Source organism: Temnothorax longispinosus, chromosome 5 (assembly GCF_030848805.1).
Source record: "Temnothorax longispinosus isolate EJ_2023e chromosome 5, Tlon_JGU_v1, whole genome shotgun sequence".
Lineage (NCBI taxonomy): Eukaryota > Metazoa > Arthropoda > Insecta > Hymenoptera > Formicidae > Temnothorax > Temnothorax longispinosus.
Window position 1 is genome coordinate 15,546,802 of NC_092362.1, and position 22,421 is coordinate 15,569,222.

At 38.1% G+C, this 22,421-nt stretch overlaps 3 protein-coding genes across 8 annotated transcripts; 1 reads left to right on the forward strand and 2 right to left on the reverse strand.

The window, feature by feature from the left end:
* Positions 1 to 932: 932 nt before the first annotated feature.
* Hyccin (PI4KA lipid kinase complex subunit hyccin) lies at positions 933 to 9,394 on the reverse strand. Of its 3 annotated transcripts, none has more exons than XM_071779580.1 (9): positions 8,470 to 9,391; positions 7,704 to 7,838; positions 7,246 to 7,371; positions 6,578 to 6,795; positions 6,350 to 6,496; positions 6,044 to 6,174; positions 5,794 to 5,913; positions 4,470 to 4,909; positions 3,367 to 3,533 (listed from the first exon to the last, which is right to left on the reverse strand). In XM_071779580.1, the coding sequence occupies exons 1-9, from the start codon at positions 8,617 to 8,619 to the stop codon at positions 3,513 to 3,515; spliced, it is 1,488 nt and encodes a 495-aa protein (XP_071635681.1). In that variant the 5' UTR covers positions 8,620 to 9,391; the 3' UTR covers positions 3,367 to 3,512. The 3 variants fall into 3 exon arrangements, with proteins under 3 accessions (XP_071635679.1, XP_071635681.1, XP_071635680.1); XM_071779579.1 differs by having other exon boundaries at positions 3,394 to 3,533; positions 4,402 to 4,909; positions 8,470 to 9,394; XM_071779578.1 differs by lacking the exon at positions 4,470 to 4,909 and having other exon boundaries at positions 933 to 3,533; positions 8,470 to 9,375.
* Positions 9,395 to 10,175: 781 nt separating this feature from the next.
* Positions 10,176 to 16,216, forward strand: LOC139813815 (PX domain-containing protein kinase-like protein). 4 transcript variants are annotated; one of them, XM_071779575.1, is made up of 9 exons: positions 10,176 to 10,651; positions 11,316 to 11,504; positions 11,590 to 11,686; positions 11,872 to 12,296; positions 12,378 to 12,554; positions 12,666 to 13,076; positions 13,189 to 13,345; positions 13,423 to 13,488; positions 13,787 to 13,929. In XM_071779575.1, exons 1-8 carry the CDS (start codon positions 10,550 to 10,552, stop codon positions 13,437 to 13,439), a joined length of 1,575 nt encoding a protein of 524 aa, XP_071635676.1. In that variant the 5' UTR covers positions 10,176 to 10,549; the 3' UTR covers positions 13,440 to 13,488; positions 13,787 to 13,929. The 4 variants fall into 4 exon arrangements, with proteins under 4 accessions (XP_071635676.1, XP_071635677.1, XP_071635675.1 ...); XM_071779576.1 differs by having other exon boundaries at positions 13,423 to 13,467; XM_071779574.1 differs by lacking the exon at positions 13,423 to 13,488 and having other exon boundaries at positions 10,177 to 10,651; positions 13,787 to 16,216.
* On the reverse strand, positions 15,922 to 21,939 carry Taz (tafazzin, phospholipid-lysophospholipid transacylase). Its single transcript, XM_071779583.1, has 5 exons — positions 21,658 to 21,939; positions 19,399 to 19,527; positions 18,206 to 18,449; positions 17,571 to 17,825; positions 15,922 to 17,460 (listed from the first exon to the last, which is right to left on the reverse strand). Exons 1-5 carry the CDS (start codon positions 21,926 to 21,928, stop codon positions 17,421 to 17,423), a joined length of 939 nt encoding a protein of 312 aa, XP_071635684.1. The 5' UTR covers positions 21,929 to 21,939; the 3' UTR covers positions 15,922 to 17,420.
* Between the last annotated feature and the right edge of the window lie 482 nt (positions 21,940 to 22,421).

Below are 22,421 nucleotides of genomic sequence, written 5' to 3' on the forward strand. Positions count from 1 at the left end.
TGTCGGTGTGCGGCGTGTCGACAAGAGATTCAATTTTTTCAATCGAAATTCGAAGCGAGAGAAATTCAGTTATAAAGATAGAGTGAATTTTAGAATGTCACAATATTCGCGGAGAAAAGGAAGTTGAAAGTTATAGAGCCCATTATGAGAGGCGACAATTGGATTTTTTAGATTCAAAGAAGACCTTAGAACCCAATGACTTGAAGAATATTTACAAGGTTGTGCGTGAAAATATACCCTTTGAAAATTTTCTATGCTAGCATTCTTATCTCGAGCCGCATATTCTTAAATCCTCAGACTTGATTTACGCTCTTTTTCAAAATCCGTCGTCTGAAAAATTTTCTTATCTTTATTGTCCTGGATTCTCTTAAAAATTCAGCGCATCTTTCAATGACGCATCATCACGATGACTAATCATGTAAATGCAACGGTGAGAAACAAATAAGTCTCCCGACAAAGGTCGCCACTTTGATGTGAGAATCGCGAAAGACAGATAGCGGGATAATCCGTCCGTTTATCTTCCTTAGATACTATATAATGGAGAGCTACTTATTTTTCCCTTTCGCGATCAGATCGAGAATTTACAGCCGCGAATCTGTAAAGCTGATAGTCGGCCCGATTTCGTTTCGTATTCTAAAAGGCACTCCGTAAAGCGATATTTCGACAGGCGCTATTGATCGTCTAAAAGCGGCTTGAATTATTCACAAATCGGAGAGTACCTAAAAATCTAATATTTCAAAAATTGGGATAGAAAAATGTTCTCATAAAAATGTAAAGATCTGGAAATAAAAATAGGTACCTGAAAAATCAGAAAGTATAAAATGTTAAAAACATGATAAAATCTAAGAATTTTTTGTCGCTGTAAATAAATGACGAAGAGGAAATTAATATTTCCTATACAATTCACATTCACTGGTTTATAACTCAGGAAACGGTTTTTAAAACAGTTTTATTTAAATAATACAAAGATAAACGTGGAAGGTAATTTGCATATATGTTCCTGCATGAAAACAATTAGATATGTGTATCAGTAACATATCGTATATTAAAGGGTTGTCCAGCTCTATCACATCGAGTAAAAGAAATCATTGTAAAGGGTCATAAATAAAGTAGCGGCATTTACTTTTATCGTTGCTATCATCAACTTTTCCAAATAACTTCAATGTATTTTTACAATCCATATATTATACTTTAATTAATACAATATAGGCCATAGAGTAATTAATCATTGACCTTCAAACAAGCATTGACTCCGTTTCGTTCATGATATATTGTTTCACAGTTTGGAACATCTCGACCTATTTTTAACAAATGCAATTCACAATATATTACGATTCTTTTATATCTGAATCAAAAACTTTCTTCTCTCTTCTCTATACATAGTTAGTTTTTATAATATTTACACATCAACAGTTTAGTATAACTTAGTGCGAACTCAGAACGAGCATAAAAAAGTGGGAATTGATTATAGTGTCCTTTGAGGAATTTATGGAATTTACTTCGCCTCAGCGAAACTTTAAAGGGAGAGCTAATTATCACGTGAAGTAGCGTAGCGTGCTGCAATTCTTTGGCGCATCTCTCTTTCATTCGCCGACTTTACGTCTCTATTTGTACATCTCTTCTAAAAAGAAATGCGCAAAGACATGCAAATCAAGTGGGACTCTGAAGTTTACAGATTAAATCAATATCTTTTTATATGTATGTTTTGAACACACACGTTGCTTCATTTGTAAAAATATCCAAAATTTTTTTTGTGTGAACACAAATTTATATTACGCCTGGAAGCCACGACTCTCTTTTTGCTACTTGTCATTTCTATGTCACTATAAATCATATACAAATCATACACACAAAAAGATCGCATCTTGACCAAACTTTTAAACACAAATCGTGGAATAAAATATAAAAGGCAAAGTTGAACTTGAAGTTCATTGAAAAATACATATCTACTATTCAATTCCCATTTTTTCATGCACGGATGACATATTTTCCTGATTAGTTGACCATTTTCATCGTGGGTCAACGTTCACGTGAGAATAAAGTCTCTCTTTATATCTGAATTTCGTAATTATTTCCAACAATCACATATATATCGTATATACATATATCAATGTTTATGTTAATATATATATCAACTATTTGCAAAAACAAATAATTCGTCATGAACCTTTAATATCATATCGAAACAATTATGACAAAATTAATAGTAGGTGTCTACTATTCAACCCAGATATGCCTGATATTCTATATATAGATACCTATTCATCCCGTTTATGTAATTAAATGACACCGCAGCTTTGTTTTAGACACCCCGTTCCTCTCTCCCTCTCGCCCTCCTTCACTCTTCGTTTTATGCTGCGTTTGACAACTGTAATGTACCTTTGGACATAAATTTATTACTTATATGCTTGGAATCATAAGGAAAGGCTCGCACAACTACTACAAGGCACACATCTGGGTCAAAATATATATGTATTGCATTATGATAATACTTGTTTCCCCGCTTGTAATGATCTATAATCTCTAGAAGTGAAATTCGATAACTGTATCTGCATAAAGAAGTATTACAATATCATATGACGACATATATTTATAAAATATATAGAATAAATTATAGATTTTATTACAAAAAAAATAAGTCAATATGCACCAATATGCACAAAACACTTAACGAAACAACCGTGTACCTTTAGTTCATATTGTTCCCTCTCTGATTTTTATGTTTATCATCATGGAGATCAATAGAGTAATGGACTGACTAAAATTGCTACATGTCAAGAAAAATATACGATTCTTATAAGCATCGCAATGCAGTAACAATATACATGTATCATTGTTGAGAAAATAGTGCGTGTGATCTTAAATAATTCTAGGAAAAGGCAACGTGTACACATTATACATGGATTTTAATAAGACTTTACTAGATGGAAGAAAATGGCTTATTTGCTTAATATGTTCAGCCCATTACTATTTTCATGTAACATTTTTTATATACTTTTATCATCATTAAACAGAGCTGATTTGGATAGAAGAACCCAAGGACTCTGTTTCATTATGTGCTCTTAAATTAATAGAATTTTCCATATTACTACCATCGGTAACGTCACTACTTAACGCCAGTCTCTCACCGTCGATCAACGCTACGTTTGGATCTATTATGATCGAATTATTCTCTATATTATTTTTCTTTCGGATCGCACATCCGTTAACGTTTCCGTCAATTTCCGCTTGTTGTTCACTATTTAACATTGATCCTTTAATGCTCTCTTTCGACGTCGCCTGAGAGCCGAGCTTCTTCTCTTTCTCGGACGACGCGACGTGAGCATTTTTCGTTACCTTTCCCTCTTTCTCTTTGGGTTTCTTTCCGAGCACAGGGAAATTCGTTATCTTCGAAGCAGTCTTTTGATCCTTTGATTGTCTCATGGAACCAATACGATTCGGCTCCGTTGATTCTGGTTCCTCCATGATTGACACCAGGTTACCCTTACCTTCTCCGGTAGTTTCATCTTTTACTACTTGTATTGGTATGTCATCTGAAGACAAAAGAAAATGTTTTCTGTGTTATAAGAGAAGAAATTTTTATCGTCAAATTAAAGTTGACAATAATAAAAGCAATATTAAAAGTTAACAAGCATTTTAGAGGCAAAGAAACATATATATTAATTATTACATAATGATTCATTTAAGTTACACATGTGAGAGATATGTATGCCAAATATAATTTGTTTATGTTTGCTTAGAATAGAGACATTTAAATAGCATATCAATTGCATTGTGCATATGCAATAGAAGGAAAAAAAATTTGTAACAAAAAGAACAAGAGATATTTTGCAAAAGGTATAAACCAGTATCATTTTCTTTTTATTAGTTATGTGTTCATAGTATATTGTAAATAAGTGGACTTTGAAACACTTAAGGGACATATAGGATGTGTAGAGAATATTAAAAATAACATGTATCATTAGAGAGAGAGAATATGCAAAGAATTATAGCATAAAAAAAGGAAAGGGACAGATTGCAAGTAAAAGTAATATTCAAATGAGTACAGTAAGAAACAGATAAAATAGTAGGAAAGGAACATCGAATACATTTTCTAGTCGAGCAATATACTTGAAATTCTTGGTGCGGGAAGATAAATGTGCCGTGTCGACATGCATGTTTTCCAGTCAAGCACTGGTTTCTGTTTAGATTTTGTTTTATGCGTATGTCTCATTATAGCTGGGAGTGGTATTTCTGAAAGGAATACATCCACGAGTCACATGAATTATTATAAGTTAACAGCTCATTCCTGCGTGTGCGCTAGTGTATACCAAATGAAAATATAATCGCAAGTTTTGATGAAGAATCATAGCGTGATGAGATTTACGCCATCCTACAGTGTTGTAACTGGAGTGATAATACCATGTGTTTGACGATAGTGCGGCAGTGGCACAAAATTGCATTGATTTACTGTTGCCTTCTGTATATACATTTTCCACCGATTCACGAATAATCTCTCCCAGAGCCTGTTCCTCTAACAAGCTATACAGATGCGCGTTAGCGGCTGCCAATCTATCGTCGGGAAAATTGGAGTCGCACATTACGATACTATCTTTTCTAGTTTTCTGGCCGATATCGTCCTTATTGTCAATAGTCGTTTTCTTCGACTGTTGATCTTTGCTCTTTTTGGGAGAGGACTTTATCGGCGAGCTTTGGCTGCTGCTGCATATACTTCCACGTCTAGAACCTTCCACTGAGGAGGAAGACTGCGCCTTCCCTACGCCCGTATCCTTCTTATCGACCGAATTTGGAAGTGCGTGCTTCCAATGCCATGGACGACGTTTGTGGCTGCCCGCTACTGCCGGTCGCTGTTGCTTCTCGGCTTGACAATTGCTCAATTCGACCGCAAATAACTTCTCATCCAGATCGTCTAATGACATAGGCGCGCAATCCACATTTGTTTGGACTTTTTATATAACTCCCTAACACACTTATTATATATATTTTTTAAAATTTTATAACGCGCGAATTCGCAATACAACATATTTTATTATTTATAACAACATATTATGTATGTATTTTATAATTTGCGAGTTATTAAGAAAATCAAACAATACAGATGAGGGGGAAATGAATAGTACATTGCACGTGATTTTCCTGGAAATGTGTGCAGTTACTGTATCAATATTTGCTTGTTTGGGCAACTATTCATTCATGGAACAAAAAAAAACGTTTTCAATTCAACAATAATTTCATAAAACTTAAAGGGATGTCACATGCAAGCTTGGACCTAAAAGTACTCGACACATTCATGTCCATGCATATATATCCGCTTGTGTATTATTTATGTTTGTTGTACATATCGGGGTTATGTAAAAGAGGTAGCTAATATTCAAACACACAATTAAAATTTTATTTATACGTGTTAGCTATTTTAATGAAAAACATAGCTGTGACGTTAATATTGTTAGTATTTCAGCACCTTTATTCACCAGAAATATTCGCCAATGTACAAACTTGCGTAAAACACAATAATTAATTTCGTTTAATTTCAAGCATAATCTTAAGGAAATTATATAAAACACGAATTTTTTGTTAGTACCAAATAAAAAAATTGATAGAAATGAACAAATATATTATCTTTGCGTAATAAATTTAGATATAATTTTAAATGTAATATTTTCGTGTATTTTCTTAAAGTAATTACAATTTATTTTTCGTTATTATTGCTGCCGCTAAATTTACTTTTTATTACGTGTCGTCGTAAAAAGATTAATAATTTATAATAGATAAAAACGCAATATATAAACATACCTGGTAATTTCTTAGTACGGAAGGAAGCATTTGTGATCATAGACTTTGAAACGGTTGGTGTAGTAGTAGTTGCTGGGGATAATGCAACACTAATTCCAATTGGTCCATCATTCGGTTGACCTGAATCAACAACAAAAAGGATTATAAAATATTTTTACATTTGCCAACACATTTTAATTCCACACTTAGCTTAATTAAATAGATAATACATGAATTACGCCTGTTGTGTTCTAATTATAGTGACAATTACCTGGTGCTCCAGAACTGGCAGAATTGCGTATTGCGTTGGTAACTAACATTACATTTGGATATGCTTCATAACATGCTCTGTTATGAATATCTTCTATAGCTTGATTTCCTACATACCAACATTCGTTATACCTACAAATAAAGATTATTCGTATTTATATATGAAGAAAGTATATCTATATAAAAGCAATGCTAGCAAATTAGTCCAAATGCTTCACCGGAATTGATGTGTTAATTAAGATTTGTAATAAGAAAGATGTAGAAAACAGACTAAAATGCTGTTAAAATCGCAAAATGCATTACATACATGGCAAAATATACAGCATGCAAGAATTCCAAGAGAAATTGGCTGGATACTGGTATACGTGGTAAAAGCCTTGGAACAAAGCTAGACTCACTGCCATATGAGGAACGTTGATGATGTCCCGGTTTCATAAATCCTTGAGTAACAAGCCTACAACAGAGATAAAATTACATTGCAATTGAGAATAAAAATAGCAACTTTCACGCAGCTAAGAATTGCAATAAAACTTACTTTGTTGCGACTTTGCACAATTGTTCCAGAGCAAATTTATTTATATATCCAAGTTGTTGATTATAAATAAAAAGTAGGGCTGTCATAACTTTCAATCTGTTTTGCGCATTCAATGTTTCTACTTGTTGCAACGGACCCCAGCTCACAAGTTTTGAGTTACACTCTTCAAAACGACGTACTGCGCTTTCTGTTAACGAGGCGGGTGCTAGACTCGCAGGCTGTTTAAAATAATATTACATTATATTGAATAATACTGGAATTTAATAATCTGTAGTAATAATGCAAAATAATTTAGCAAGTGATATTTTTTCTTAGCACAATTCTCTTTAACATTATTTATATAAATTGAATATTTCTAAATTAAATAATGTATTTATTTAGCCATAAATTATCGAAGTAAGCTAATTCTCATTAAAACAATTTTTTTCTGGAATGTAAATTCAAACTCATCAGTTTGAATTCTCTTTAAATGATATCACTTGATACATTAGTGTCCGATAACACTCGAACAAAACGCTAACGTTTTAAGAAGTATAATCTGAACGTTAAGTAGAACCTTACTGCATATCTGTTCATATGAAATGTGTCGTCTATGGTTACTTAAGCATTTAGTCCTCTCATTAGCAGATCTATATATCAAATATGTATAAATATATGTGCCAACATACCTCATGATATATGGATAGCATAGCAAGAGATGGTAATCTAAATGAGATCGCTTTTTGTTGTCCTGACTTATCGACCACCTCTAGATTATATAATCCAATTAATAGAGTCTCAAGAGAGCGACAACTCTGGAAATTAGATATTATTATTATAAATATACCGTTTGCACTTATAATATTTGCTATAGTAATTGTCAAAAATAATTCTTCATAAAAATTTTAATATAATAAAAAATACATTTAGATTATACGATAATTTTGTAATTCTATCGCAACAAGGTAACACAGGACATTAGGTTTATATGTCGTGTAAAGTACATTACATAATTTTGCTTAAATATCAATTATATACCATGACAGCGTAAAGTATGATTGACAAATGACACAAGTAATAAGTAAGCTGATGGGATATTATTATCTATGATATTACGTTCTTATTTTCAATGGAAATACAATCTTACCTTAATATCACCATGTGCAGCGGAATTTAGATAAATATGTATTAGCGTCGGTAGAAATTGCAGAGTAAACTTTTGTAACTCTAATTCCCGAGAACGATAAAAATTGTACAATTGGTTACATACTTCGTCCATCAACTGCAACAATAATTTAACATTAAAAAAATGTTCGGCTGTAAATGTTTTATATGGAGGGGTAAAAGCCACAGTGGTGTAAGTCAAATTTTTTAAGATATTGACTCGTGTGCGTAGATGCAATTTATATATTGTATAGATTACATTTATGCACATGCGTCAATGTCTTAAAAAATTTGATCTGCACCACTATGGCCTTTACCCCTCCATATAATGATAGCAGTCAGTAGTGCGTCCTTGTAACAAATACTCAAAATTGCTGACATATTCTAACATTGAGTCTGTTTTCTATTGCCGAACTAGCTGTACTAATTCAGAGTTCATCTTTTTCATTCTACATTAAAAGGAAAAAAAATAAACTCTGAACTAGTGCAGCCAGTTCAACAATAGAAAACAAACCCATATTTACAAATAATGCCAAATAATGACAGATTTATAATGACTTGTGTATGTATATCTTTTTCTCTGTTGTACCAACTGTTATTTCTTTCTAGATACACGATACGTGACTCATCCTGTCACTGCAGTGATAGAGAAGGTTTGATAACAATCATTTCCAGGAAATAGTGGGCAACGTGACGACTAGAGTTCCTACGTAAACGTAGAATATTCTCCAACTCTGTTGATGTTATACCTCGCTGTACTTGGTGCGCTCCTCCAGGAGCACGTAGAGCGCCCGCACGATCTCGTTGTCCTGCGAGAGCGTTCTGGCGAACATGTGCAGCTCCGACGGCGCAACGTCCTTGCAGTCCGCCAGCCACTCGGTTATCAGGCTCTCCGTCATTTTCGGCAGCGGACGTACACCCGCCTTCGTCAACAAATCGGGAGGATCTTACCGACGACGCCTCGGTGTCTCGGCTTCGACTGCGACTCGCTGGCCGTCAACGTCACGGGGATCATCACACAGGCTTGACGTGGGGTAGTCGCGCGGCGGCCACGCGCGATGCATCAAGGAGGAGACGAATGCCGCGAGCGTGCTCTGGATCTAATTACATGCCGCGGGCTGCCGTCCGGTTCGCATCGCCGATCTCGACAATCTCGAGACACTGGAGCGCGAGGAGACTGGAGAAATCGACGCGACCGCTGAGGTTATCACCAGTCACTGCCGCTGGGGCAGCCGCAGGTCGCACTGATTCTCACCAATCAATGGCCGTTACACGTCGGAAATTATCGCGCAAACGAGCGAGCTTGGACAATCGGCGAACCGTTTGGACCTCGTCCCAATAAGGAGATCCATCGAGGAGGAATAGGAAAGGAAGAGGAACACGCACGATCCGTACCGTACAGCTCAGCTGCACTCGCGCGCCAGCCAGCTGCACCTGCACCTCCTCGCGCCGCAACTACCTGCTGTTCGCTACGCTCGGAGCTCGGAGCTGTCGATCCGGATAGTTTCACATGTTTGATCGCTGGTCCGCGAAAAGATTAAAATGTATGATTTAGGAAATGTACATACATACAATGGGTTACAGGTTACGCAACGTTAAATTAATCGACCCGGATCTTTTCTCGTCCAATATCCGTCACGGCATACGGATACCTAGATGCACGTTCCGCATCTAAAAACGACACGACTGCGCAATTGACCTAAAGATAGTTCTCAGTCCGATCTTTTACATTAGATTTGTTTCAAATTTCCAAAAATTTTTGGAAATTTTAAACGCGAGACAGAAAACGAAGATTCTGAATGCAAAAAATGCAAGCAATACGAACAGACCTATTTAAGATCGTTTTAAGTCTATTTCAATCATACTCTCAAATTATATGATTATTTTATCGGAAGACTGAATATTTAGAACTTATTTTATATTTAATTTAAGTTTGTTTTGAGCTTGAGACGATATGATATGCGATTATTTCATCAGCCAGATGAACTTTTGGAGGAACAGGACTCGGTCTTGAATACAATAAGTTCGAATTACGAATATCGTCCTGAGAATAATATTTGCAGTTCGATCTTATATTTAAGATCGTTCAAAATGTCATAAGATCATTTCATTTATAAAAGATGCATCAGGATCTCAGATGATCTTTGAACGCTTATTATAAACACCGTAAAAATATGACGTTCATACTTTGATCTTGTGTTTAAGATCGTTTCAAGTACGATCTCGAGGTGCTATAAGATCAATTTCAATAGCTGGACGGACAATTTTAATACAGGGCTTGGTACAATCCCGGACGCTTATAAACACCGTCCTAAGAATCCACCTGTCACCCTGTCAATCCTGTCATGAGACCGGTGACGTCACACCGGTGACAAGTCGCTCGGCGTCGGCGAGCGCCGTCGAGTCGAGATTCGGCTGCGCGGCGATGCGACGCGACGCGTCGCGGCGACACGGGTAGCTGCGACTGACTCGTTGGATTTGATTGCGCGTTGCGCGTCGAAGGTGTTATCGCGACGGGAGAGAGAGAGAGAGAGAGAGAAGTCAGAGAAGTCGCACACCTCCCTGCGTGCGTCTGTACGTGGTGTCGTGTGTCGTGGACCGCTGACATTGAAAGTATTCCGCGATAAGTGGTGCCGCCGTCGTCACTGCCGAGTGCCGTTCGCCGTCGCCGTCGCCAGCCAGTGCCGTTGCCGTCGCGTCACGTCGTACGTTCGCCCGAATGCTGAAATGAAGCAGAAGCGCGTCATGTATGGCGACGCGCGGAAACTGTGCGAGAGACGAACGCAATCGGCCCCGTACGGGCCCTGCCTCGCGTCGGACTAACGATCAATGGCTTTATTCGAGAAGAGATACACGAATAAAGTGCTGTTAGATGATACGGAGCGGTTGACGAGCGTCATCGAAAATGCGAGGACCATCGACGGACATACGGTATATATTGCGTTCTCTGAGTTCCCTCCGTTCCCTCTTTCTCTAACCGCCTCTCTCTCCCTCCGTTTCTCCCCTTTTTCTCCCGTCTCTCTCTCTCTCTTTCTCTTTCTCTTTCTCTTCCCCTCACGGTTTATCCTGTAATCATCTCGACCTGTTTGTCTCGTTTAACTAAAGCCGTCGTAGGAATTTTCCTTTATATCCTGTTAAGATTGTCATTATGACGTATTAGTATATGTTTGCTTTGTATGTTAGCTTTGTATATGTCACAGTCAAACCGTGAAATCGGTAAATGTATACGCTTGCTCTCTAGCCTCTCTAGTCAGTGTATACATTTACTAGAGTCAATGTATACATTTACCAAAGTTTATGTTTCAAATTTTATCTTTTAATAAGCAACATCAATATCAGACACAATGATACAGATTGGGTTGGGTTAGATTAGGTTTTGTGGGAGGCTGTGCCCCCCACCTCTCTATTTCACTATAAGCGTATATATTTACTGAATTTTAACCGTAACATACGTATACATATGTACATGAGTATATACACATCATTTGGAGGATGTACAGTCAGCTGCAATGTTACGTTTTTCAAACTTTGTTTTCATAATCCCACTTTGCACCGAATCGTTAGACGCATACTGAGAACTGTGTGGTTTGTTTAGGAATACGTAATCAAAACACAGAGAGGTCCGCTTCCCGAAAGATCCTGGAGAGTGAGCCGACGTTACAATGACTTCGTACAGCTCAACGCAGCTTTATCCATATCTGGCTTCGACCTGCCACTACCACCTAAAAGGATTATTGGTAACATGGAGCCAGACTTTATAGCTCAGCGACAAATAGCACTGCAGGTTCATCCCAATATGAGACGTTCACTTTTTATGCGCCGCGTTCGTGCGACACGATAAGTAGAAGATAATCCGCCTTTTCTTGCAGAATTATCTAAACATAGTACTAATGAATCCTATACTGGCATCTTCGCTTCCCATGAAAAAGTTTTTAGACCCTGAGAATTACACTGCACCGTTACATGGTAAGCTGATCGCTCGCTAAGACAGAGTGTTATAAAGACGCGGTACGCAATGTCGATCAACGGGCTGATATTTTATACGTTACACGAATCTTTTTCAACGTCTTTTTTATAAAGACGTATAATTTGTTTCTAGATATTAAATGCAAGCAAATGCGCGAAATGTTCAAGTTATTCGTCTTTTCTAGAAATCGCACTGCAACAAGTGTCATTAGCATTAAGAAGCGATGCCAATTTCGAAGTGTGCAAGCCCATCCCCGATATGGGATGGCGATTGAGAAAGCATTATTATACGGTGAAAAATCGCCAGAACCCGAAACAGGAACTTCTGCTAGCTTGGGTCGAGTTCGGCCCTGACAAGCACTTGCAAGATAAAGATATACAAGGGGTTTTCAAAACCCTAGGCTCTCTACGACACACTTACATCGAACCGATAGTACACCAGCATGTTACGGACAACGGGGCGCTAACGATAAGAAATTTCTATGCGGCGGGCACATTACGTGACGTTTTATGCATTACCAAGCCTAAACAACCGTTCATCAAAAAATACGGCAATCCTAAACAAATAAAATCACTAACCGTGCAGGAAATTGCCACGTACGGTTACCAGGTTAATAATTATTGCATACAAAAATATATTACAATGAGATATTTCGAAATTACTCTTTATAATTAATAATACGATTTGTAGATATTAGAGGCTTTGGGCTATCTCCACGAAAAAGGATTGCCTTACGGTCACTTGCATACCGGCAATGTTCTTTTAACTCCAAGATGCGCTAAATTATTGGATATAGAAAATGGACTCATAGGATTGCCGGCGTTTTACCGACCTTACGTGGTTCAAAGGCGCAAATTACATGCCACGGTAATATATGGAGATAATGATATATACGTTATCGGTTATTCTCTAAAAAGTATTCTCTCTGTACGAGTTATTTTTTTACATTTATTAAGTTTGATACGTTTTTCTTTACAGACTCAAGTTGATGTATACTCATTTGGGCACGTTTTGTACGAAATGGCGTTCGGACGACCGCTTTTGGAGGCAACGTGCTCCGATTTACCGCATTGCGAAGCAAATCTAAAAAATTTGTTGGAAGTCATCTTATCGCCGGAAGCTCTGAAACAAGATCTGCCAACAGTGATGCAGCTGTTGCAACACCCGTTCTTCGAATCGGCAAGGCGCGCTGCGTTGGCAATTGGCAACGTGGAGAAACCGTACTTTAAACTGAGCAGTCATTTGAAGGAGGCTTTACAAGAAGCTGTAAACAAAGCCGAACAACGACTGCGCGATGAACAAAAAGTCGTCCGACATCAGAAGAGGCTTGTCAAGGTACAAGAAATGATGAGCTCGGAAGAAGAAATGAAGAAACGAAAACATAAACTGGTGGGTATTACATATATATATAGATAAATGAAATAAGAAGAAACCCGGAATGTGAAAAATGATCATTGATCGAGATACAATCTCATTTTTCGATTGTATATTCTGTCTACAGAGGAAAGAGCAGAAATTGGCGCAAGAACAACGTTCTTCTTCACAACTGGGTACGAACGGGACAAAGCAAATAAATGGTAAGAGCCCAGAGCGTTCAGACAGTCCAACAAGTACTTCCACGGCTACCAGCGTTGGAACGCTAACTCCTCCATCGCTTCGTAAGTCACTATAATGTTCCTCGTTGTTATTTTCGTCAATGCTAATTGACATTTACGTTTCTACATCTCTTGATTAGCTGGACACAAAAGTTGATGGCGCGTACTGAGGTCATTCCTTTCACGTAGGTCATTCGAGCATTCAGGTCTTGATCTTTAACAAATTTTTACAATTATCTTTATTTTTATTTTCATTTTGTAAGATTTTCTCTCATCATTGCTTTGCAGGTTTTCCGTATAAACATATTTTTTAATTATACCCTTTGCTCATCTAGTGCATACTTTTAGATCTTTTGACATTGACTATATGTATAATATGTAATTGTCAGATATGATTAGCTACTCTCATTTCCTTAAAGAGACGAATTAGACAATTTTTTGTTGAATTTTCTAAAATGAAATGTCATGAAGAGTCTACTGTTATTTTAATTTTTTCCACTAAAGGTTCGGTGGAAATTACGCAAGCAAATGCAGTTCCTGGCAAAGGTGTTCCACCACCACCACCTTCGTTGCCACCGCCATGTGAAGCATCCGGTGGTGCGTCAAATAGTGTATCAAAATCATCAAATGACCGTGCTGCTTTACTCGGAAGTATTTGCAATTTTGACAAAAATAGACTGCGAAGGATTACAAATGGACATCGTTAAAAATGTTAGATATATAGAAGAAAGAAAAAGTCACGCAGATTTTTTATTTCAAGTCTAGCGTGATTGTTGTGCGATGTCGAACAAAGAACTTCCCTTGCTTGATTAGGACAAGATAACGTATCTATTAGATTATAATGATGAATTCAAAGGTCTGGATGATAGCTATATTGTGCTTCTTGTGACTCCTAATTGTACTGAATATCATTTCTTTTCGATCGCGACACTTGCATTTTACAAATTAAAAAAATTTCAATATTTTGTTTATTGATGCTCGCCACGTAAAGAGGATTGTAGCTTAAAGCAATTATATTAAGAATACACTATTAAATTTGTGATATATATATATGATCGGTATTAGTCCCGTTTGGCCTATTCTGCGTTTTTACGAAATATAATGCAATGCTTGCTTCGTCTGTATTAGATCTGCCGTCCAGGAACGAGCCTAAACGTACAGAACAACCAATCAAAATATCAATTTGTTTGAAAAATTTGCCATCTTTACGAATCGTCTCATATCGCATTCTTTCCACTTGTGTATACACTAGAGATTACGTAATTTAAAAAAGATATTGTATAACGTAATAATAGGAGTACATAATTGTATATTATCTAATTTACATACAGCAATTATGCTGGGAGCAATTTGAAACATTTTTAGATTTTAGATTTATTTCGACTTTTATGACTGCTCGACTGTAAATCAAGGATGTACATTCGCGATACAATTATTGGAAAAATTCCATTTTCTAGTCCAACATATCTCCCTCTTATACAGTTAATAGCATCGTAGAATTTTGTAACATATCTTGTTTAACGCGGGCCAAGTTTCGCGATCGATTTTGCATTATTGTTAATCAGATCTTATTTTTCTCTTTCTATATATATATATATCAAATTTGTTTAAATAAAAAAAGAAAATGAAGGCAGTGATACACAATGGGGTGATAATATGTATGTATATTAAGTAAAAATCTTCTCTCGTTATACTCATCTGCTGTTCTGTCTATTCAAAGTTTATGATATACATAATATATAGTATAAATACATAGTTCGTGTTCGTACTGTACAATGCAGGGATCGTACGCCGCTTTTGTATCGCTTGTAAGACCGGAGTGTCCAGTTTTACAAATTTAAAAACGTGCCAAGGGATATGCGGTCTTCGTATTGATAGATAATATGATACCAGCAGTTAGTAGGCCCTAGCGTAATCTATTTCTATATGTTGACAACGGTCAAGTATATGTCCTGTATAATCAATTTGTCTGTGGATATTATAACGAAAGCTGTAATATATAATCATACCTTTTAATACACTTATTGTCTTAGATGTATATGGCAACTGTAAAATTATGATTCGTCAAATGACTTCTGGCACAGATGGTGACGAAAATAATCCAAAAGGCATATAAATAACAAGATGGAAATTATATATTTATCTCTACTCTTCAGGATCTGCTTCCAACAGGTTGTCTATATACACTCGAAAATATAAAGGAATAAGTTCATGTAATTTCATGAAATTTTACGTTCAACCAAATCTTGCAAAAAATACCGCGACATTACTAGAGTATGTATTAATGTATTTGATAATATAAATATTTTTTGGAAAAAAAAAAACAGATGTTGGCCGAAGGACGATAGATCTAGAGTTAACATTTGTCGGCAACAAAAATACTATTCTTTTATGATAATAAATTGTGTCATGCACATAGTAATAAAATCTTCAGAATCGACTAACAAGCTCTTTAAGAGTCTTTTGTAATTAACATGATTTTTATGCGTACTTTAGATTACCCTTTGCAGAATCATTGCCTCACACGTAATTTGTAAACAGGTAGTGTACATAGCACGCAGAAATCGTGTAGGAACCTTACGTATTCTAGGGAAGGGAACAAATTTTACGTTTACTGTTAAGAGAAATGTCAAACGATAAAACAAACAAGACAATTTTATTTCAGACGATAGAGAAAGACGATATTTTAATACTTAATAATATATTCAACAAGTATATGATACATATAAATTTATCACGTTCGAATAGCCCCAAAAATTTTGATAGCAGTCCGTGTGTATAGTATAAAAGTATGTGTATTCGACATTGTGTATATACGCACACGCACGGGAGCGTACATAGATATGCGATTGTCATAATAACAGCTGTTGTAACGACTTAAATATATCGCAATAAATATCCAAAAAAAAATCATGCATCATCGGCGAACGAATACATTGGCTTTTTTTCTTTCACAGCTATCGAACAAAGTAGCAAAAATCATTTCCCGTTCAGACTGCATCTACATCCACGCTTTTTAAACGAGTTTTTATGCAAATTTTAAAATTACAACATTACGACTTACGAGTGATATCTTCCACGCACTGTGCATTAGTTGCAGTGCTCATTTATCTCAACTGCAAACGTGAATACCTATTACACTCTTAGCAAAACGAGTACAAATCGATTAATTGGCACGGTGCTTGTAACGAGAGCGCGAAGCATATAATCAATAATGGCCAAGTGTGCGCTATACTCGCGCTAATAGTGACACCTTAGATCTCCAAAAATAAAATTAATGGATGAGGTACTGGCACGATTCTTTTTATAGTTACATTAAACCTCAGTTGCACATTACGTAGTCTCCGCTTGTACTATCAAAACTTTTATTGACAATCATCGTAAAATCATAATGATAGTGTTATAATTATTCGTACTATGTACATATGTAATACACATATACAAGAGATCCTACTTTTGCGCGCGAGAAGTGGGACATTCTGTATATATAGATATTTATAAAATATTATACAAGGCGGTATAATAGACGTTATCCAAGAAATATCTAACTCTCCGAGAAGGAATATATTAGCAAAAAAATGTATCGAAAACTCGTGCACTTTTATTTCGCTACAAATCTTTGACAAAGTTGCAATCAACTCTTTGTTCATTGCTGTCACTATTTATAACTTAAAAATTAAATCTCTGTAATGAAACCAATAGGAATAAAAAAAAAAGTTTATTAATAAGTCTATACTTTAGATTAATGTAACAAAATAAATCTCATAGATGAAACACACAATCTCAATTTTATATTAATCGAAGATTATCTAAAATTGCAAGAGTATATTAAGTGCGCAACTTTTCGGATACATTATGTAGGCGTGTGTCAAGTGATCTCTCGGAGAGTTACGTGGAATAATTACAAAAACGATGGAAACGTCATAGGTTGTAGAATGACTTCTTACACAATTGATGCTTACGTTACGTTACTCAATATTGTCAAAAATACTATTACAATACGAATGTACGCATTAAAAAGGAAACTGATTTCGCACAGATTTACGTTTACATATACAAATCTCACTTTTGTTAACGTATCAATTTCTCTTTATATTTTTGGCTAGACGGAAGGACGACGGAAAAGGTATCATCTTCGTCATAACTTAGCGTGAAGCTTTTCCGTTGCTGCTTTCAATCTGAAAATTTTTAAATATTTTTTTTTCGCTTTCTTTGCTCTGCATTGTTCCTTCAAGCATTTATTCAATAACGCTCGAAACGTTAGGATATGATTTAATTACAGCGCTACCTTAAAAGCTCCTGGTGAATGTGATCAGTTATCGCTTTTCGCGCTTCCATCTCACTCGCTTTTGAATCCCGCAATTCGGCCAGCAATCCGCTAAAATCTATGGGCTCACCGTAATTCATGGTAACTCTTTTTCCCACTTTAAGCATATACGGCGGCTCGTTGGGAAGTACTTCATCCATACCGAGATGACAGATAGGAATTACGATAGGCGTAACGGGCGATTCTAATATTAATCTACCCACACCCCATTTCAACCTAAACAATATCATCGATTGTATAATCTCGCTGACTGTAGTATATTATTAACGTGACTTCTGCAAAATGCTCATCTACGCTCATCTCTATATAGTACTACCCCATTTTTCGTATATATTTTCACACATATATATAAAGTATTAAAAAGCGATCTTTGCGATCTCCCCAAGATATCTCTCTTTCAGAAATAAGACAACATTTAAATGTAATAATCTATTGTCACAGAAATTTATCCCATTTCCATCGAATCGATTTTCATCGTCAGTATAGCCGATTCAAAAATATAAATGGTAAATTACAAAGGTATAGCATTTTTAATTGTACAAATCGCGTTATCACGTCTTGGAGCGGAGGATTACGAAAGTAACTCGAGTACGAACCTCATTTCTTCCTTAAGCATATTGACTTTTCCCTCGGGAAAGACGTGCACCCACTCGCCGAGGGCCAGCTTTTCGATGCAGAAGTCCATGGCTTCCTGATACACGCCATCACCTCGGACGATGGGTATGCACTTGCCGAGCATGAAAAAGTAGGAATGCCAGACATTCGTGAAACAAATGTCCTGCGCGGCGAGCGACCATCGTATCTTACGTCGGTTAAATCCGTGCCGGATGTCCAGGGTCGCTAAATGAGTTCAGAAGATTTTCTGTCTTAAATTCTTTCATTCGATCGCATATCGGCGTCGTTCTGAGAAAGAAAAACACGTCTCAAAAGAGGGACAAAACGCATATAGAGGATGTCGAGACTACAAAAAACTATCATTTATCTTTAAAACAAAAAAAAATGAAAAAAAAAGTGCTTGAAAAAAGTTGCTCCCAATTACCGGCACGCAATTAAATGCCAGGGACACAATGGAACCAAGAACAAAGAAATACAAGGAAGAGAACGAAGTGCGATAAATGGGTCATCGATAAACGAACGACGCAAACATTATTCACGTTTACTGTCTCATTGTCAACTAATAGACGTCAGCGTCATTGTTCTTCGTTCGTTCACGTTGAGTCAGTTCTCGTACGCTGATCGTTTTATCGTTGCTATACTTGTCGGTTAATGATACTCCGTATCTCGGAGAGATTAAACCTCGCGTAATTTAGGAAGAAAGCAAATCTGTCGCGCTCCGATGCGTCAGTTATCGGTAATTTTAATTAAAATGAAATTTTTGTTTCGATCGCGAGATGAACGATCGGATTTTTATCTAATCTCTCTTCGTTCAACAACCGGGTGGCGCGTCGACCCCACATCGCCGCGATGCGGCATTGTGTTTTGTCCTTAGCGTTTCATTGCGTCCGCGGCTCGTAAAGAGCGCCTCGAAGCATGCTGTTTTATTAGGCGGCGAATGAACGGACCGCCGGGCACTTTACACCCCGGACGATTCGTACGTTCGCGCGCACGCGGCATTTTATTTTTCTCAATTTCTCGAGACGATAAATCAGCCGCGTGCAAACGCGGGTCTTAAGGCCCGCGCGAGGCTGTGCGCGAAGAGGGGGGGGGCGGGGGACTGATGATACGTTATTATGCGCAATGCCGAAAGGCATTTAACAAACGACGTGGAAGGGAAAAAAAAGTTTCTTACCCCATATACCCGGATCGTCGAAGCAACTGTGATGATTCGACACGGTAATGAGCGGAACGTTTTTCGGCCGGAGGTCTAAGGCGCGCACAATAATGTGCTTGTTGTACACCGTCGTTTTGTTCAGCCATTCTTAAATGCAGAAGAGAGAGATTCTTTGTTAGATTACGCCACAGAGAGAGCGGTGATTCGGGTCGCGGTAGCAGTCCCGAGGAGGTCCGCGGGAAGTGGTGCGGTTTCAGGCCTCCGATCTTGACCGCACGACTCGAAAAAATCATTGCGGGGGTTTAATCGGCGTCGCGCCCCTGTCAATTTGGGAGATTTAAGAAATTAGACTTTCGCACGATCGAGATATTCTATACACGGAAACGGCGTTCACAGCCCCCTAAAAAAAAATGCTCCGATTTCCATTAAATTGCCTTACGCAATAGTTATATCTTGGTGTTATTCGTAATTATCCGCTTGGTACACGATCATTTTCAGTTACGTAAACAGACAGAGGGAGGGAGGGAGGAGAGAAGGAGGGAGAGAGAGAGAAAGAGAGAGAGAGAGAATTGATGACGGCTAATGCTTCGTTACGATTGAAGTTAACGATGGTTAATGCTTTTCCTATTATGAATAAAAAGAGCTCGAGACTTTATCCTCTGTAAAACGTGCAAAACAATCGGCGGTGGTCAGCGTGTTATTAAATTACATATTAAATTGCCGTGATTACGTCACAAAAGGCCGTTTGTTGCAAGTCAGAAAGCATACAAGTAACCTTTAGATCTACGACGCATGCAAAGTGGACACGTTTATACGCAAATGCATAAATTACCATAGCGTTTATCGAATTATTTCTGGCAAATAATGCGGACAACGCGCAAGAAAACACGGACTTTATTGTTAGGCATAAAAAATATCGACAGTCATATAGCTTCTGTGTGAATCGATAAGTTTATCAAAAGATACGAATATCGCGTGTACGTAAGTGCAAAAATAAAATCAATGTGAACAAGTGTTGATCCTAGAAATGGATGATATGTCGTACAAAAACGTTATCGACTCATAAACAATTAGTTTCCGTTGACGTCAGAGAAAAGAGGAAATTAATGAGCTTTGCGTAACTGAAAGTTTCTATTTTTGTTCGAATTCATTTTCCCCGATTGCTATTTATTTTTATAGATTACCTTAATTTATTGCATTTTTACGATACTGTAGCTTGATTAAAAATATATGATTTAATATCTATATAATTATAATTTAAAATATAATTTTTCTCCCTAAATCTAAATTTAAATTAAGATACCACAAAATGCATTTCTGTAATTTTGTGAATTATGCTCAATTATAATAACTCTAAATTATTTAACAGCTCTAAATGCAAACTTTATGACGTGAAAACCTGTATGCACCCATCTGTGCCAAACATTTTAATAAACACATTAAAATTTGAAAAAGAAATCTCGTTTCGTCGTAACCAGAATTTGTAGAAATCACTGAACTGTCACGTTACATGATAAATTGCTTCCTATGCTAATTTCGAAATAATTCGGAAAGCATTAAGAATGCCTTGTTATCAAAACTATACTTATTTATGACGTTCTGCATAGCGTATTTCCGTCGTCGAGAGCGGTCCATTCAACAAGCAATAGCCGCTGTAATTAACCACGATGATTGATGATGATACAATGACTTTGACCTCTTTCTGTCTCTCTCTGTCTCTCTCTAGAAAATGATATTGGCAGATAAGGTTTATTTTCATCATCTCATATCGCAATTGGCGTGATTGTTACACGCCTGATCGTACCGAATATACTCCGCGGACGTACAGCACTCTCGTGATTTAATTCTTTTCTCTCCCATAACAACGTGGACGTTCTCGGCGCGGGGGCCTTCGTTGTCCACGACGGTAAACGAGCACATGCCTTATGCGGTATTTCCGCGCGACAACGATCACGCCATCAATTTAACGTCAATCGTGACGGAGGTGCCGTGTGCCGTGGCGCGGACGCTATATATTTTTACTCGAATCTTCGTGGCCGTTCCAGCACGCGCGACCGAGCGTGGCGATGGCTCTCTCGTGCACACACGAGGGGAATTCGCACGCGTATACACCTGTACCTACCGTCGCCCGGGGATCGCGACTCCGAAATCGCACGGGCACGGCGAACCGTATAAATCACTTCGTGGTCGAGCCGATCCAGGTTTCGGGTCGTTCGCGCCGAATAAAATCCTCGCGCGTGTGGACCGGCACGCGGCGCGCGGACGACGTACTCTTACCTATGATGATTTTCGAAAAAATGCCCACCGCCGCGAAGGTTATGCTGCTCGCGATGTTCCACAGCCGGGACGGGTGTTGCCGTAGTTTCGGTATGATCCACTTGATGTCGTATACCATCGCGCCGGCGGCCACCACCGTGCCCGACGACTGAGGAGAGCGGACGGCGGCGCGGCGGCTGTCTGAACGATCGGGAAACGGCTTCCCCGCGTTAGATCGTCCGGTCTTTCGTAACGCGCGGCAGCCATCTTCGTGGCGAGTCCCGCGCGCCATGTTTCGCGACGGCGTGTCACGTGGCCGCGCGAGCGCGCCCGAGCGCGACCGACGGCGGCCGAGCGCGGCCGAGCGGCGCGACGCGGCGCGGCGCTACGGTGCCCGCACTGCCCGCAGTGTCTACACCTGTGAGCAGTGTGAGCCGCGAAATCAGATTTAGGCTCGCTCCCGCACGATTAACACGCGCGCGGCGCCAGGCGTTAATTTTAGAATTTAGGCCGTCTCTCTCCTTTCCGCTCGTCACCTGCCGACACCGGTTTGCGATTACGCGACTCGCACGCATTTCTGTCGGGCGGTTAAAACGATTGGACCGTATTTTATTACATATCCTGCGTTCAGACTCGCGAGCACGCGAGTTCGCTTTCGAAAACGATTCGACCGCTCGCGTCTGCGATAATTTCACAGACACGCCGGCTGTTGCTCGAGAAGGATCTCGCTTATCGAGAAAAGTATACCTCGATTCGATACGGAAGAAGATTCGCTGCTTCTTTAA

Excerpts from the sequence above, each read along its gene's own strand:
- Hyccin (XM_071779578.1), bottom strand. The coding sequence starts at position 8,619 with ATGACGGAGAGCCTGATAACCGAGTGGCTGGCGGACTGCAAGGACGTT. Across the intron at positions 7,839-8,469 it reads AGCGCACCAAGTACAGCGAG|TTGATGGACGAAGTATGTAA; the intron begins GTATAACATCAA and ends TTATTGTTGCAG. Across the intron at positions 6,796-7,245 it reads TGCTATCCATATATCATGAG|CCTGCGAGTCTAGCACCCGC; the intron begins GTATGTTGGCAC and ends TATTTTAAACAG.
- LOC139813815 (XM_071779574.1), top strand. The coding sequence starts at position 10,550 with ATGGCTTTATTCGAGAAGAGATACACGAATAAAGTGCTGTTAGATGAT. Across the intron at positions 10,652-11,315 it reads GGACCATCGACGGACATACG|GAATACGTAATCAAAACACA; the intron begins GTATATATTGCG and ends TGGTTTGTTTAG. Across the intron at positions 12,297-12,377 it reads TTGCCACGTACGGTTACCAG|ATATTAGAGGCTTTGGGCTA; the intron begins GTTAATAATTAT and ends TACGATTTGTAG.
- Taz (XM_071779583.1), bottom strand. The coding sequence starts at position 21,928 with ATGGCGCGCGGGACTCGCCACGAAGATGGCTGCCGCGCGTTACGAAAG. Across the intron at positions 18,450-19,398 it reads CGACGATCCGGGTATATGGG|CGACCCTGGACATCCGGCAC; the intron begins GTAAGAAACTTT and ends GAACTCATTTAG. Across the intron at positions 17,826-18,205 it reads ATGCTTAAGGAAGAAATGAG|GTTGAAATGGGGTGTGGGTA; the intron begins GTTCGTACTCGA and ends GATATTGTTTAG.